Source organism: Eptesicus fuscus, chromosome 7 (genome assembly GCF_027574615.1).
Source record: "Eptesicus fuscus isolate TK198812 chromosome 7, DD_ASM_mEF_20220401, whole genome shotgun sequence".
NCBI lineage: Eukaryota > Metazoa > Chordata > Mammalia > Chiroptera > Vespertilionidae > Eptesicus > Eptesicus fuscus.
Window position 1 is genome coordinate 104,706,007 of NC_072479.1, and position 15,931 is coordinate 104,721,937.

At 51.3% G+C, this 15,931-nt stretch overlaps 1 protein-coding gene and 2 long non-coding RNA genes across 11 annotated transcripts in view; 2 read left to right on the forward strand and 1 right to left on the reverse strand.

Annotated features, from left to right (window-relative positions):
- The window catches only part of PACSIN2 (protein kinase C and casein kinase substrate in neurons 2), a 111,745-nt gene that overhangs the window by 18,333 nt on the left and 77,481 nt on the right, over positions 1-15,931 (reverse strand). For 4 of the 7 annotated variants that reach the window (XM_008155392.3, XM_054719606.1, XM_054719605.1 and 1 more), the window contains one exon: positions 3,996-4,115. In XM_008155392.3, the coding sequence (XP_008153614.1) occupies positions 3,996-4,055 (60 nt within the window). In that variant the 5' untranslated portion in view covers positions 4,056-4,115. Of the gene's footprint in view, positions 1-527; positions 795-3,995; positions 4,258-15,931 lie in introns of those variants that run through there. The other 3 variants (XM_054719604.1, XM_054719603.1, XM_054719607.1) reach the window with 2 other exon arrangements.
- LOC114227743 (uncharacterized) lies at positions 670-8,297 on the forward strand. Of its 3 annotated transcripts, none has more exons than XR_008556678.1 (4): positions 670-757; positions 962-1,081; positions 1,552-1,663; positions 7,723-8,297. It is a non-coding gene; the product is annotated as an uncharacterized LOC114227743 (long non-coding RNA). The 3 variants fall into 3 exon arrangements; XR_003613809.2 differs by lacking the exon at positions 7,723-8,297 and adding an exon at positions 3,733-4,059; XR_008556679.1 differs by lacking the exon at positions 7,723-8,297 and adding an exon at positions 2,099-2,685.
- Positions 10,269-11,956, forward strand: LOC129149871 (uncharacterized). Its single transcript, XR_008556680.1, has 2 exons — positions 10,269-10,385; positions 11,651-11,956. It is a non-coding gene; the product is annotated as an uncharacterized LOC129149871 (long non-coding RNA).

Consider the following 15,931-nt stretch of genomic DNA (forward strand, 5'->3'; position numbering starts at 1 on the left):
GCAAGTAGGAGGCTGGCCACGTTAAAGGGCTAGTAGGAGGCTGGCCACGTTAATGGGCTAGTAGGAGGCTGGCCACGTTAATGGGCAAGTAGGAGGCTGGCCACGTTAACGGAGAGGCGAGGGAAGGGTTCCAGGCAGGGAACAGTGCTGGCAAAGGGAAGAAGCGGTGACAGCACGGAGACCTGGCGCACTGTGAGTCGCCCCCCAGGAATGGAACACGGAACACAGAACGCAGGGCAATGAGCAGAGACCTGGCCAGGGGTCAGTGCAGCGGGTGGGGTGGGAGGTGGGGCACACAGTGAGGAATCTCAGGGCGGGCCTTCATCCTGAAGGTGCTGTGCGCAGGGCCTGCTGGGCCTTGGGTGGGGAAGCTCCTGGAGGAGGTGTGAGAGTGCCTCCTGAGACGGGGCCCAGCTGTGAGAGGAGACCTAACACAAGGATAATGTCAGAGAGGGGAGGGGACTGAGTGTCCAAGGCAGGGGGAGAAAGGGGGAGCAGACAGGTGTTGATGAAGTGTCCCATCCTACCTGCCCCGATTTCTGCTCTCCGAGGCTCAGCTCGGCCTCCCCAGGGCGGCTTCCCTGCCACCTGCCGCCGGAGCCGGGCCACCAGTGCGGAGCACCCGGATCGCCTGCACTGGAGCACAGGCGAGACCAGTTCCCCAGCCCGGACTCCTGCTGGCTGGTCCACCCGGGGGCCAGGAGGGCCCTCCCGAGCACTGCCCCCATGCCCCGCAGTCGCAGCTGGTCCCGCACAGGTAACGATCGTGCATGTTAGCTCCCTGCCCGTGCTGGCTGCCGGCCTCCTGGCAGCAGGTGCCACACGGTCTTTCCCCAGCAGCAGCATCACAATAGAGCATGTCCGCACTGGCCGGGCGGTGTGCTGCCAGCTCCCCCTGTGCCGCATCATCGAGCCGTCACAATCCTAGGCAGTGGGTGCTGCTTATGTTTCCATTTTACAGAAAAGGAAACAGGTTTGAAGAAGCGAAGTCCCCCATGATCATCAGCCAGGAGGCAGAGCCCACCTTCCAGAGCGTTCCTCAGGCCACGAACAGAGAAGGCATAGAGCCAAGATTTGACGGGTTGGTATCAGGTGACGTGTGTGCTTCCGAAGATTCAGGGAAGGCCACAGAGGTCAGGACTGGCAGGTAGCATGCAGGCCCTGTCCCTGATCCCGCCATGTGCTGGCAAGGCTATCAGGAACCCCAAACCTGAAAACTACTAAAACCGCTTGCTCAAGATGACCTTTATTTTAGCCTCAGAACACTCATGCCCTTTAACCTGCAACCCTGAGGCCTAAGCACACTGCTCCCTCCACACCTGGAGGCTCGTTCAAGGGCGAGCGGAGCGGAGTGGACAGAGCCTGCCTAGACAATAAACCCATTTGTCTTTGCTTTCTTCAGGCAAAAGCAGATGTTCTTGTCTACGACAGTATGACAGCTAAGAATTGAAACGGGAGCCTAAGAGCTTAAATCAATGGCTTGTTAAAGCTACGTGATTTAATATATGCTGATGACATATTCTGGCCACTTGCACCTTTTTTTTTAACCAGGCAGCTGCAGACTTCTGTCAGAGCACGACATTTAGCCACTTCATTTCCCAGGCGGCTTCTGTCATCAACTGGGCCATCACAGGGATGCTGCCACACGCGGCTGCAGGAGCAGGTGTGCCGCGCGCTGAGACCGCACCGCCACAGCAGAGGGCCGGGGCTCCCAGCCGGAGCCTGTCCCGACACCTTACACCACTTTACATGTTCTCATTCCCTGAACCCTCACATATGCTAGGATGTGGGTATCAGCATCACTCCCACTCTACAGATTGGGAAATGGAGGCAAAGACAAATTAGCAACTTGCCCAAAGCCACACATGTGAAGTGACAAGCCTGGGAGTCAAACCCAGGTCACCTGGCTCCAAAGCACGTGTCTGAACCTGCCCCGCTGCTGTGTCGGTCTGTCTCCTGAAGGCCTCTGTGTGCTCCATCCCCCCGCATCGCCACCTAGCTCAGGGCAGGTACTGATTAATACCGGGTGCAATGTCACTGCATTGGGAGAAAAAATGTTCCCCGAGACTCTAAAGCATTCTGCCTAGGTTTGGCTCAGGGGTGAGAATCACAAGGACCTGCGTTTCTAAAGGCCAGCCCCGCCCCCGCTCCAGGAGCTCCCAGGAAGTCTGCACCGCCACCGCCGGCTCCTGAGCGTCCTTCAAAGCTGCACAGCCTTCCTGGGGCCAGCAAGCAGGGCCTGCCTGTCTGTGAACTGGGGACAGAGGGACAGTCTGAATTCCAGCACCAGTTCTAACAGCTCCATCCAGCTTCACCACCAACATTCCCCTACGCAGTGGGAGTGCACCTGACAATGCCAGGAAGCCGCTGCTGCCCACAGGCCGGGACGTGCCCATGACTCTGTCGCTGCCCCTGTCACTCTTGCTGCCTTCTAAGAAATGTTCCCTCAGACAATGTGCCTTTCTGGCTACTGATATTGGAGCTCTGGCCCAGATGCCCACCAGGAAGGTGCTACCAGCCAAGAGGCAGGGGCAGAGGGCACTGGCACCCCTTGTGCTATTTCATTGACTCTGATCCCACAGAAGCCAGCTACCCGCCTTGAGGGTAGGGACTCAGACTGCCTTGTTGGGGCCTCACAGGGCCTACCACACAGGAGGTGATCAACAAACACATACTTTTAATAAAATGAAGTATTCAGCTAAAAGTTAATATGGGCTTTTCCCCAATACATAGGAAAGAGAAGTGTGGATAGAAGTTTCAGCTCCTGGCCCATCTTTTCTAAACTTGGCCACCTGTGACCACTTGTCTATTAGTCAATAATATCAGATGGTATTTGATGGCAGACAAAATTATACACTTAATTATTCTAAGTTTACACAACTCCTTTGTGCTCATCCCCAGTGAGACCCAGGCCATCATCCTCACCTTCTGTACCACTAGAGCCTCCAGGGTCAGGAAAGCACCCGTGTGGGAGCCAATGTCTGCGCTCTCACTTCATCCTGGCTGCCTCCCTCAAAGGCCAGTACCACTCCCTCTGTACAGATGAAAAGCCTGAGGCTAGTATCAGTCAAGCAACTTGCCCAAGGTCACACAGCTGTAAGGGCACAGCTGGGATCAGAACCTAGATCTTTTTTTTTTTTTAATATATACTTTTTAAATATATTTTAATTGATTTCAGAAAGGAAGGGAGAGGGAGAGAGAAATAGAAACATCAATGATGAGAGAGAATCATTGATCGGCTGCCTCCTGCACATCCCCCTACTGGGGATTGAGCCTGCAACCCAGGCATGTGCCCTTGACCGGGATCGAACCTGGGACCCTTCAGTCCACGGGCCGATGTTCTATCCACTGAGCCAAACCAGCTAGGGAAGAACCTAGATCTTTTCAGCTGCAAAGCCAGTGCTCTTTCCATGAAACCCATGGCTACTGGGAAAGTTACAGGGGTTTTGCCATGAGAATAAAATTTGATAAAAAAAGACTTTCCTTTAACCAGCAGGCAGGAAAAGTGGGGCTCAGGAAGAATGACTACTAAAACCACAAAATAATCTGATCAGGAAGGGAGTTCCTCATAGGCTCAGACAGACAGGGAGATGCTCCAACCAGCTCTGGGCAGTGTGTTTAGCCCTCTGGCCATTTGCCTGCACTGGCCAGCATATCACATCACCGCCGTCTGTTTTTCTACACAGAACTGCCTTTCAGGCTAAGCCCAGTGACTTGTATATTTCACTCTAGTCACACAGGGTTGAACAGGAAAAGGAAGATGAGAGAATGGACAAACTGACAAGACCTCCAAAGCACCTCTAAACTGTTACGTGCCTGACTTTTCTAGCAAGGCAGCTTCACTGACAGCTTAGCCATCCTGTTACCATCCAGATCTGACCACAGATGCCTGGCTGGTTTGGGGGGGTGTTCACCCCATCCCCACCCCCACCCCCACAGTCCTGGCAGGCAGGCATCAGCCTGATCTGTATCATGGGGAAAAGCCTAGCCATTACCTCCCAGAAGCTGTCGCTGGACACTTCCACTCCAACGGAATCATCGTAAGTGACAGACATCTCTCCGAAGGGTGAGGGAGCAGCAGGTCAGCTGCAGACACTCCAAATCCAAAGACAAACCTACAAGAAAACATACCATTGTGATTTTGCATTCCCAACGTAAAAGTAAGCCATCCCCATTGACGATGTCCATTTCCATCATTGCCTGTGTACAAAACAGTCTAAAACGTTTCCTTTAGTTGGGAGAAGGTCAATAAACTCTAAACATGACACATACACGTATGTGATATGCATACACATGTGTATTTCACACTAACAAGTAACCCTCCTCACCATCCTGAAGAGCTTTCAGAACAGTTTGTGTTCTGAGATCAGCAGATTGATGCCTTCCCTAAACGCTCTTGCTCGTCCCTTGGAGAACGAGACACAGAACGCGTGCGGAGGGCGGCAAATGAAGGCAGAGCCCTTGCATCTCTGGGCTCACTCTGCCCCAGCCTGTCCTAGCCGTCCAGCAGGGAGAGGATCGAGGTAAAATGGGAGTGGGAATAACCCCACCTTTGACACGACTCTCCACAGGGTTCCAGCACATTCTGACTGTGCCGGGCACTGTCCTCTCCCACCCATGGCTGACTCATCTCAGCCACTGAAACCCCAAATTCAGACCAATTTATTTGGACACCATGTGTGTGAGGGTCAGCTACACAGAGTAGGGACGAACACGCGAAAGAGACGGTTTCTGCGTGCAGACGCGGTGTTCCCAACCCAGCAGAGGCCCGGGGCAGCTGCTCCCCTGCTGGAGGGAGGAAGCCGGAGCACATTCGGAAGCACAGATCACTGTGGCGGAATGACCCGTCCACGGGGATGACTCCACTCCCTTTCCATCGGCCTGTGTTCAGATCACACAGCCAGATCCAAACCTCTCCTAACTACAGAGTCAGGATTCAAAGCCTCAGCTTCGTGCCAGCAGGGAGCAGGTGGGGCGGGCAGGCAGAATGACCTACACTGCCACACCTGCAGGTGCCCGGCCTGGTTTGTTCTAGGTCCTTTCCTCATGTTATCACATCTAATCCTCATGATTCCCTGAGAGACAGTCTAGAGCCGTAGTAAGGAATACAGGCTCTAGAGTCAGGCTTCCTGGGCTCCAATCCTCAATCCATTACTCACTGTCTGGGCAACAGAGGGCAAGTTACCTGACCTCTCTATGCCTCAATGGCTTTCTCTGTAAAAGACAGCAATAAGTAAATCAGAATTGCTGAGGGTCAAATGAGGCAATACATACAGGGGCTTAGAACAATACATGGCCCATAGTAAGTGCTATGGACATAGTAAATAATAATGTAATTATTATTAGACTAGAGGCCCAGTGCAAGAATTTGTGCACAGGTGGAGTCCGGCCGGTGGAGAGGAGGGGGCGCGGGAGGGTGGGGGTGAGGAGCGGGGCCGGCCAGGGGGAGGGGCCGAGGGCAGTTGGCCGGCAGGCCCTGCCTCTTGATCAAACTCCCGGTCAGGGGACAATTTGCCTATTAGCCTTTTATTATATAGAACAGTAACTATTATCAGTATTACTAGCATTACTTTGGACTATACTTTATAGTTGAGAAACTGATGCTTGGAGAAGTAACTTGCCCAAGGTTCACCCAAGTAATGAATGGTAGAGACCAGCATTTGACACCAACCCTGCCTGTTTGTAAGGTACATTCTGTCTCCAATGTAAATAAGATCCATAACCTCAGATCTACTTGCTAGTTAAGAGGGTTTAATCTGGTGGAGCTTCCGAAGGTAAACAGCGCTGTATGCCCAATGAATTCAAAGTAAAGACAGATGATGGCACGCCAAAGCCACAGCTCCAATGCACGCAAGTATAACCAGGCGGCCGCACGGGTGCCACCCACACACTCGTCCTGACAGCTCGCTGACTAACCCTCGGCTCCACCACCACGGGCGCGTGTCACTGGCCACAAGGCTAGCACGGAGGCCTGACAGGCATCGGCGGGGCCCTCGTCCCGCCTTGTTGCACAGCAGCCCCTTTTCCACAGAACCCTGCGCTCCGACTCCGAGCCTCCGGGACGCACCCAGCCTGCCTCTGCAGCCGCAGGAAGTCGTCTACCAGCACACCTGGTCCCTGCTCCAGGCTCCGCAGGGGTATCTGGGCGTCTGGCTCAGGCAAGTCTCAAAGGGGTCCAATCAAGCGCCGGCTGGCTGGCTGCCGGGCCAGCTCCAGGGAGCAGTTACCGGGAGGAAGGGCACCTGCTCTGGGTGGAGAAAAGCGCAGGCAGAGGAATTCCTTTCTGCCCGGGTTCAGCCATGGTGTAGACGAGTGATGGCGAACCTATGACACGCGTGTCAGCACTGACACGCGTAGCCATTTCTGATGACACGCGGCCGCATGCCGAGGATGAAACATTTGCTGCTCCTGAGGATGAAACAATTGCGACTAGAGTCTTGGAGTTAGTTTTCTCCTCAAAGTGACACACTACCCGAGTTATGCTCAGTTTTTTGGCGAAGTTTGACACACCAAGCTCAAAAGGTTGCCCATCACTGGTGTAGACACTAATGGAAGATCAGTTCTGCACAAGATTTATTAAGCATCCTTTGAAGCACAATGTTAGCTATATTCCACAATCTCATTTATTTTTCATTAACAGTCCCATGAGGTAGGTGTTTTTATTTCCTTTCCACAGATGAGAAACTGAAGATCAAGTAACTTAAGATTATAAATGGTGAGATCAAGAATCAAAACCAGGTTCTGTGATTCTAACGTTCAAGTTTTTCCTATTATATTACATTTCAGATAATTAAATAAGTGTATAGGTATAATGAATAAAATGCTGTGAAAATATCAAGAGAGCAGGAATGAATCCTTTCATGAACAGGGCGTGGGAAAAGCTGGAGTGAGACTTACAGGGAGGTGGGCTCTGTTTAAGTGCACAAGAGAGGGCCTCCTATCTGGAAGGCGAGGAGGGGGTCAAGATGGGTCAAAGGGAGGCCAAGAAATCTCATCTCCCCTGGAAATCCATGGTTGGTGATTTTACAAAAGTAAGAGAATCAGCTGTCAGCCTTCAGGGCTCAAACAAAAATGTTCTCCACAATGTCTAGTTAGATCTGGTCAGTTATGGCCAGGATTTGACTGACACCACTGACTCCATATGGCACAATGATCAACCACTATCCCTGGGCCCATAAGACCCGAGTCACACCAGCCTGGCTTCAGAGACTGTCAGGAAGGGACTGGAAGGAAAGAACCCATGAAATATCATGTGACTCAGTGACACAATGGTCTTGTGTCAACAAAAATTGGAAAGAGAGGAAGCCCTGCCATTATCAGCTGCACTTAGCCTCATTCATTAAAGATCTAAGTTCCCAGAACTGAGATAGCGCTGGGAATACAGACAGACCATGGGCTAGGCCTCAAGTTCTTCTAAATAAAACTGAGAAACAATGAAACTGGACTAGATTAGTGGGAATCAGGAAGTCCCAAATGTTAACTTTGTCAAGTACAAACAGAAAAAATAGTCTTTGCCTTTTTAATACTGTACATAAAATGAAATTGATTGATGTGAAAATACTTGATGACAATCAAATTAAGACCTCAGAATGCCTGCTCTACGTAAGGCAAGAAAAATGGCAATATCCAATGTTAAGGCCTTAATGTACCAAATTGGGCATTCTTTTTATTTATTTATTTATTTTTAATTTATTTGTAACCTAAAAAATCTCTTTTCCATAGAGAACTCCAAGAGAGCTTGGCAGAGAAAGGAAGGCCAGGAAGAAGGATGATTATCCATGGTCCTATCACGGGAAGACAACACAATGTATGTTCCTCCCTTACAGCTGTTTTCAGATATCATCTATTCCCTCCTTAAAGTAGGGGGCGGGGCGAGGTGGACACGTGTGACTTGGGGGCCTAGAGCTGCAGACAAATAACCCTCAGGTAAGGGGAGAGGGCATAGGACACAGCCTACACAGAGGAAATGAACTCCTTGAACAAAGCCCCGAAGTCCAAACACTGGCACTCTGTTCTCATATACGGGCACTCACTTGAGTGTGGTAACCGAGTGGGAACCAGCTGCAGACAAGGCCACACCCAGGAGCCATGCTCAATCCCACAGAGAAACCAAGAAGGTTCTTGGCCAAAGTTGTCCGTGTCAAATCAAGAATGCCTGCTTTGCCCTAACCAGTTTGGCTCAGTGGATAGAGCGTCGGCCTGCAGACTGAAGGGTCTCAGGTTCAATTCCGGTCAAGGGCATGTACCTTGGTTGCGGGCACATCCCAGTAGGGGGTGTGAAGGAGGCAGCTGATCAATGTTCCTCTCTCATCGATGTTTCTAACTATCCCTCTCCCTTCATCTCTGTAAAAAATTAATAAAATATATTTTTAAAAAGAAAAAAGAATGCCTGCTTCAACCACACATGGTTCTGCTGTTCCACCTGGGAGCCCAGGGTGGGAATAAAGCAACATCAAAGCAGCCCCCATGTACCAAGCACCTCTGATCACCAATAGGTGGTCTAGGTGAGCTTTAAATATATTATTTTTGTTCCTTAAAACCCCTGTAAAAAATGTATTATTGTCCCCATTTTACAGGGAGGCAATCAAATCAAGAGCTCACAGCTCATCTATAATAATCTATAATAAAAGCATAACATGCTAATTAGCCCGGACGTCCTTCCGGACGAAGCAGGGGCTGCTAGGGAAGCCCGGGTCCCGGGTGCTAGAGGGAAGCCGGTGCTGGCAGTCCCGAGAAGGAAGGTCTACTCTTGCACGAATTTCGTGCATTGAGCCTCTAGTAAATGCTAAGCTGGGATTCAACCCAGGCGTCTGGCTCCATGCTGCTGACTCCAGCAGGACACTGCATGACCAGCCCCAAGTCATTCCCAGGCCTGGGAACCCTGCTTGGCTGGGAGGCTGCTCCCACAGGGAAGGGGCTGGGTTCTCAGGGCTGTCTTAGTAATATCACTGCCCAAATATCCCAAGGCCCTGGGCCTGTCCGGGAATATTACTCAGATTCTTTTCCATGCAGAAATGTGAATCTGGCTTTCGTACCCACTGATAAGGTGGGGGAAACCAAGGCTTCTGAGGGGAACACGAGAGAACCTTCCGGTCCATTCCTTCAAAAGGAGATCTGGCCGGGTCAACTTCCTGGTCCTGCTTCCCTCGCTCTGCTAGGGTCTGAGCCAAACCCACCCCTCACCAAGGCTGTGCCCAGGCTGTGAAACCAGCTGGCTGTACTGCCAAACGGTACTGAGTGTTCCTGAGATGTGGTTATCAAAGCCAACCCCATAAATGTGCTTTAATAATTAACGAGGTGCTGCTGCACAGGAGGTGAAGTTCCTGGGAAGACAGTGTGGCATCTGGGCTCCGCCCCTGTGGACTCAGCCATCCTGAGAGCCTGTCCTCTGTGAGGCAAGGTCATCCCCGGCGCTCCCTCCTGAGCTGTGAATGGCTCAGGGATGATAAGGGACAGGTGAGTCAGTACCGCTCTTTCCGAGGACTGGACAGAGTGGCACTGCAGTGAATTTCAGACTGTCCACTACCTAGTAGGTGACTGGTTGTTTCTTCCTAGAGAAACTGAAACCCAATACTCAAACAGAATGCTGAGTGAGCTCCATGAACTAACGCTACACGTCAGTGAATGCTCCCGTCGGAGGCTCCTGCGCACGCCAGTCCCCTTGGAGACCTTAAATTCAGTTGCTCGAGGGACAGGGACAAGGGGCTTCCGTCTGAACCTGTCTGCCCATCAGAGGTTGCAGAAGCAGCGAGCTTGACAGCGAGACAATCAAAGCACAAGGATGTACAAATCACCACCTCTCGCCTCCCACTCCTGAAATCACACCGGCGGTCCTCCACGTGATGCTGGCACCTAGCAGGCCCTCCATCAACGTCTGCTGAATACACATTCTAAGAGGCAGGGGACACGGGTCCAGCTCTCCGGATTCCACTGACGTATATAAACGCTGGTGAGTCAGAGCCACTCCTGAAATGATTCACTGAGTCTCAGAGGTTAACGGAGGTTGCCGAGGACGCCCTTGGCCCAGGCTGGGAGCGGCAGGACCGCCCTCCTCCCCTCTGAGCCTGATAACAGGTATCCACTAAACAAAAGGTACAAATTACCTAAGTACATCCAGCTCCCTCTGAATGCCCTTCATTTGTTCCCAAAAAGAAAAACAACAGAACAGGCTGTTGGGCCAAAGGCTATTACTATAAGGCAAGGACATTCTGAGCGAAGGCGCCGCGGCTGGGCTCGCGGCCCCTGGTCGGCCTCCGGAGAAAGGCCTCTCTAGGCCTCGGTCACCGCAGGCAGCGTCAGGAAGGTGTCCTCGAAGCTGCCCCCACAACGCTGCCAGGCTCTGTGCGGCCCTGCAGGACTCGGAGCGAGCACACACTCCACCTAAGGTTTGTTTCTTCAAATTCATTTTCCAGGGTGGAAAATTCTTTTATTTAATTTTTAACAAGTTGAAGGGCTTTTTTCTTTCAATTACAGTGACATTCAATTTCATATTAATTTCAGGTGTACAGCATAGTGGTTAGACATTTATATAACTTACAAACTGATCCTCAATAAGTCTAGTACCCACCTGGCATCACATAGTTATAGTATTATTGGCTATATTAGGGTGGAAAATTCATCATTAATTGGGAAATGACTATAATTCCTTCTAAGTCACTGTTTGGCCCAGAGTTAGGGGAGGATCATTTCTTAAGTAAGGACGTATTTACCCATTCATTCTACAAACACATGTCCCGGATCAGGGTGGGGGTTCCCTTGGGGCATGGGGCAGCCTGGGCGAGGGGCCTGTGGTGGTTTGCAGGCCAGCCACGCCCCACAACGACCCAAGCAGAGGCCCTGGTATCTGAGATTTACTTATCTTCTGTAATTGAAACTTTGTAGCTTGAGTGGAGGCCAAGGCAGGCCAGGGCTGCGAAAGCTTGGCTTCCTCCATCATCGGGGGCAACTCAAGCCTCCTGCTCTCTCCAGTTCCGTGGCTGCCGCCATTTTTGTTGGGATTTATTTATCTTCTATAATTGAAACTTTGTAGCCTTGAGTGGAGGCCTGGGCCGACCAGGATGCGCAGAAAGCTTGGCTTCCTCCATTGCTGGGGAAACCCAAGCCTTCTGCTCGCTCCGTGGCTGCAGCCATCTTGGTTGGGTTAATTTGCATACTTGCTCCTGATTGGCTGGTGGGTGTGGCTTATGGTGTAGCAGAGTGCTGGTTAATTTGCATATTGTTCTTTTATTAGATAGGATGCTATTGGCCCTGGCCAGGTGGCTCAGTTGGTTGGAGTGTCGTCCCATACACCAAAAAGCTGCCGGTTCCATTCCTGGTCAGGGCACATACCTAGGTCACAGGTTTGATCCCTGGTCGGGGCATATACAATGTTTCTCTCTCACATCAATGCTCTCCTCTCTCTCTCTCCCTCTCTCTCCTCTCCCCCCCCCTCCCTCCCCCCCCCTGCCCCTCTCGTCAATAAATGTATCCTTGGGTGAGGATTAAAAAAAAAAAAAAAAAGATATGCTGCTGAAAACCAAGCACATGTATGCACCCTCATTTCACACTTGCCCTTACGCACTGTTACAGGCTTCTCAATGTGACAGATTTAACAGAAGAAAATACCTATAGCCTTTGACCCAACTATTTCTTCTAAAACTTTATCCCACAGACAAACTCACCCAAGAGTCAAATGTAGGTGTTCATGGAGGCAACAAAATATACACACTGAAAACCACTTCCCTGTCCATCATGAATGAAAACTGGGCCGAAACCGGTTTGGCTCGGTGGATAGAGCGTCGGTCTGCGGACTGAAAGGTCCCAGGTTCGATTCCGGTCAGGGGCATGTACATTGGTTGCGGGCACATCCCCAGTAGGGGGTGTGCAGGAGGCAGCTGGTCGATGTTTCTCTCTCATCGATGTTTCTAGCTCTCTATCCCTCTCCTTTCCTCTCTGTAAAAAATCAATAAAATATATTTTTTTTAAAAAAAAAGAATGAAAACTGGTCCTGGCTGGCATTGCTCAGTGGTTAGAGTCAACCCGCACACCAAAGGGTCTCATTCTCATGTTCGATTCCCGGTCAAGGGCACGTACCTGGGTTGCAGGTTTGATCTCCGGCCCCGGTCAGGGCACTTGTGGGAGGCAACCAATCGATGTGTCTCTCCCACATCTATGTTTCTCTTTCTCTACCCCTTCCTCTCTCTTCCCTTCCACCCTCTCTAAAAATCAACGGGTGAGGATTAACAAAATAAAAATGAAAACTGCCAGCCCACCTGTGGAGAGGAGCAGTGGGCAGGACTGTGCACAGACAAGAGAAGATGTTCCCACACACCAGAGGAAAACTGGGTTGTAGCCGCAGACACAGTATTACCAAATTGTATTACCAAACAATTGTATTACCCAACAATTAGGCACCCACAGCGCCTGCCGATCAGAACAGCTCGTAAGGGAAGTCTGAAATGAGGTGTGCACACGTGGTTGGTTTTCAACAGCATTTCTTATATGCACCTGAGGCTGGAATTTTTCCTCCAGTAACACAGTGGGTCTCGGACTCGCTCTGGGGAGTGCTATGGGGGTGGGCAGGGGACTTTAGCATTTCACCGCATAACTTTGTCATCTATTTGAAAACTGTGACTATAGGCAGGCAAGTAATATTTTTAGAATACATAAACTAGTGAAGAAAAAGACTCCACTTTGTTTCATGAATGGCCTGTGCTGAATGAAGGGAGGGTGCCTGTGCACCGCATGACCACAGCACAGCTTCGAGAAAGGACATCTGCCCACACACATTTCAAGGACTGACGGTCAGGAGCCCCACCTGCTCTGCCTGCCAGAGGTGTCCGGTCCACCCTCGCCTCGCCCCTGGGTGACTGCAGTCGTCTCCTGTCAGCTGTCCTAGCTTCCTCGTCCCTTCGGTCTATTCTCAACAGTGACCCCCTGAAAACATGTCAGACCACGTCTCCCCTCCTAAGCAGAGCAAAAGCCCCCGAGTGCTCTGCAGAGTGCAGCCGCCTGCTCACCCCCACCGGTGACCTCCTCTCAGCCCTCATTCCCGTGCCACTCTCCCCACTGCCCCAGCTCCAGCTCCAGCCTAAGACCTCTGCTGCGGGGGGCACTGCCAGGCACAGCCACACTGCTCTTCGGCTCCAGGTCTTCCTCCAGGGAGCCCACAGCAGGAGGCAGGCTGCCCCTGGCCCCTCAGGCCTGCATCAGCCCCAGATCAGGCAGGTCTCCAACCCATCCCCCTCTGGGCACTCCCAGGCCCCTTCTCCGTTTCTGCTTTCTCTCCGAAGCACACGCTTCCTTCCAACAAGCTACACTGTTTACTGAGCTGTGCTGCTCACTGACTGCCCCGCACGGAACACAAGCTCTGGGAGGGCGGGGGTTTTGTCTGCTTGTTCACTGCTCTAGTCCCCATCCCGTGGCTGACATGTGGCAGTCACCTGAGAAAGACCTGGATGGGTTCAGGATGAGAGAAGCTGAACTGAAGAGTCTGGGTCATTTATTTACACAGACTGGTTCCACAGATGAAAGGTAATTGGAGCATTTATGTGAAGATGTTTTAACTCTAGTGGTTAGAATTCTCTTATAAACACTACTGCACACGTTCAACTAAACCACAAATGGGTTCGGCAACCACAGTGGGGATGTGTGGCTCAGGCCCCAGCTGTCACCAGCCACACAGGGAGCCCCCCTCTGCCGCTCCGTCCTACGGCCTGAGCACCGCTGGGGCCCCAGGTCCTGGGTCCGCCCGGGCAGCCCATCAGCACCCGAGAAAGGGCGGGTCCCTGCTTCTCCCCAGCCTAGAGCCGCTGGGTGCCCAGGGAGTAAGGCCGGAGGTAATACACCGCTTTGCACCATTAGCAAAACAGGAACACTTTTCCTACTGGCTCGAATACCTGGCACAGCCTCTTCTGTTTCCAGTGATTTCATCTGGAAAAGTGAACACTCCTCAAAGGAAGAGATAGAGATCAGCAAATCAAGTGACTCGTATCTCTGGAAAAGTGCGTAGTGCGTTGACTTCAACAACGGCAAACAGGTTGTTCACTGCAAAGTGCTTGATTTTTTGTTTTGTTTTGTTTTTCCTGATGAGTGAGTCTTCATTGTTTTACTTTCAATTAGTTTACAATAAATATTATTTAGTATTAGTTTCAGGTGCTCAGTGCTCAGTTGTTTTTAAATCCTTACCTGAGGATGTGCTCATTGATTTTAGAGAGAGAGGAAAAGAGGGAGGGAGGGAAAGAAGGGAGGAAGGGAGAGAGAAAGAGAGAGAGAACATCGATCAGTTGCCTCCCATACATGCCCCAATTGCAGATAAAACTGACAACCTATTTTTTTTTAAAGTATACTTTATTGATTTTTTACAGAGAGGAAGAGAGAGGGATAGAGAGCTAGAAACATCGATGAGAGAGAGACATCGATCAGCTGCCTCTTGCACACCCTCTACTGGGGATGTGCCCACAACCAAGGTACATGCCCTTGACCGGAATCGAACCTGGGACCCTTGAGTCCGCAGGCCGACGCTCTATCCACTGAGCCAAACCGGTTTCGGCTGGCAACCTATTTTTTTTCATCTGTGGAATCAGTCTGTATGTGCCTTGACCAGGAATCGAACCCATCACCTTTCGGTGCACAGGATTCAGTGCTGGGTTTTAAAGCCCTCAGAGGCCTGGGGAAGGTCCTCTACCAGCACCCATCAGGATGGGCAGTGGGCACACTCAAGTGCTTCCAGAGATTGAAAAACAGCATCTCTGGGCAGAAAGAGCTTGGGGTTGCCGTGGAAACCATCTCCTGAAACTACCAGTTTCAGTAATTCCAAGCACTTGGTGGCACAGAACTACCTGCTGCAAACTGAAGGAGGAGCTGATGAGATGAGACTTTAGGAACTCTATTAGGACACAACCATTTTAATGAGAACAAACATGGCTCGGGCTTTTGAACATGACAGAAAGAAAGAAAAGAGAAAAAGAGTGGGGGAAAAATATCTGATTTTATTAGTCAACTAGAGGCCCAGTGCACGAATTTGTGCACAGGTGGTCTGGCTGGCTCAGCCCCGATTGAGGCCCAATCAGGGCCGGGCTGGCTGTGGGAGGGGCTGTGGGCAGTGGGCCAGCCAGCCCCGCCCCTGATTGGTATGGGGAGGGCGGATCGAGCATGGGGCCAGCCAGAGGGAGGGGCCGCGGGGAGTTGGCTGCCAGCCCCGCCCCTGATTGGAGTGGGGGGGCCAATCAGGGGCCGAGCTGGCTGGGGGAGGGGCCGTGGGCCGATTGGGGTGGTGGGAGCTAACTGGGGATGGGGCCAGCCATGGGGAGGGGCTGTGGGTGGTGGGCCAGTTGGCCCTGCCCCCAATTGGTATTGGGGGCGGGCCTGCCAGGGGTAGGGGCCGAGGGAGAAAAAATGACCCCAAAAACACGTAGGCAGAAAAACGTTGCTGCCTTTGGGGGTCCTGTTTGTTTCACATGATGAATCAGAACATTTCAGGAGGTGAAACAGCACGTGCAAGATTACACATGAACAGGAAATGGGCAGAAGAGGGGGAAGCAGGGAATGAGGTTCCACGGAAAGGAGACCGGGGCTGCAGTGGAGACGGTGAGCCTCCCATAGCTTCCACTTTCTCCCTGGGAAGGTACAGAAATCAGGTGGCTGCTTTGTTTGTTTGTTTTTAAGAAACTTCAAGTGAATAAACATTTATAGCTTTTTAAATATAAAGTTCCTTTAATGTGTAAGTTTTCAGAGTATTCAGACTCAATCCATTCAACCCTACCTTGACACTAGTTATCCACACATGGACATCCTGGTGACAAATGTCCTTTAAACTTCCTGGGATGGTGCGGTTGTCTAAACACAATTAATTCCCCCCAAGAGACAAGAATGGTGGTAATCAGTCTGGTTTAGGGAACCACTGAGTATTCCCTGCTGGGAATACAATTAAAAACAAAACAAAACAACAACC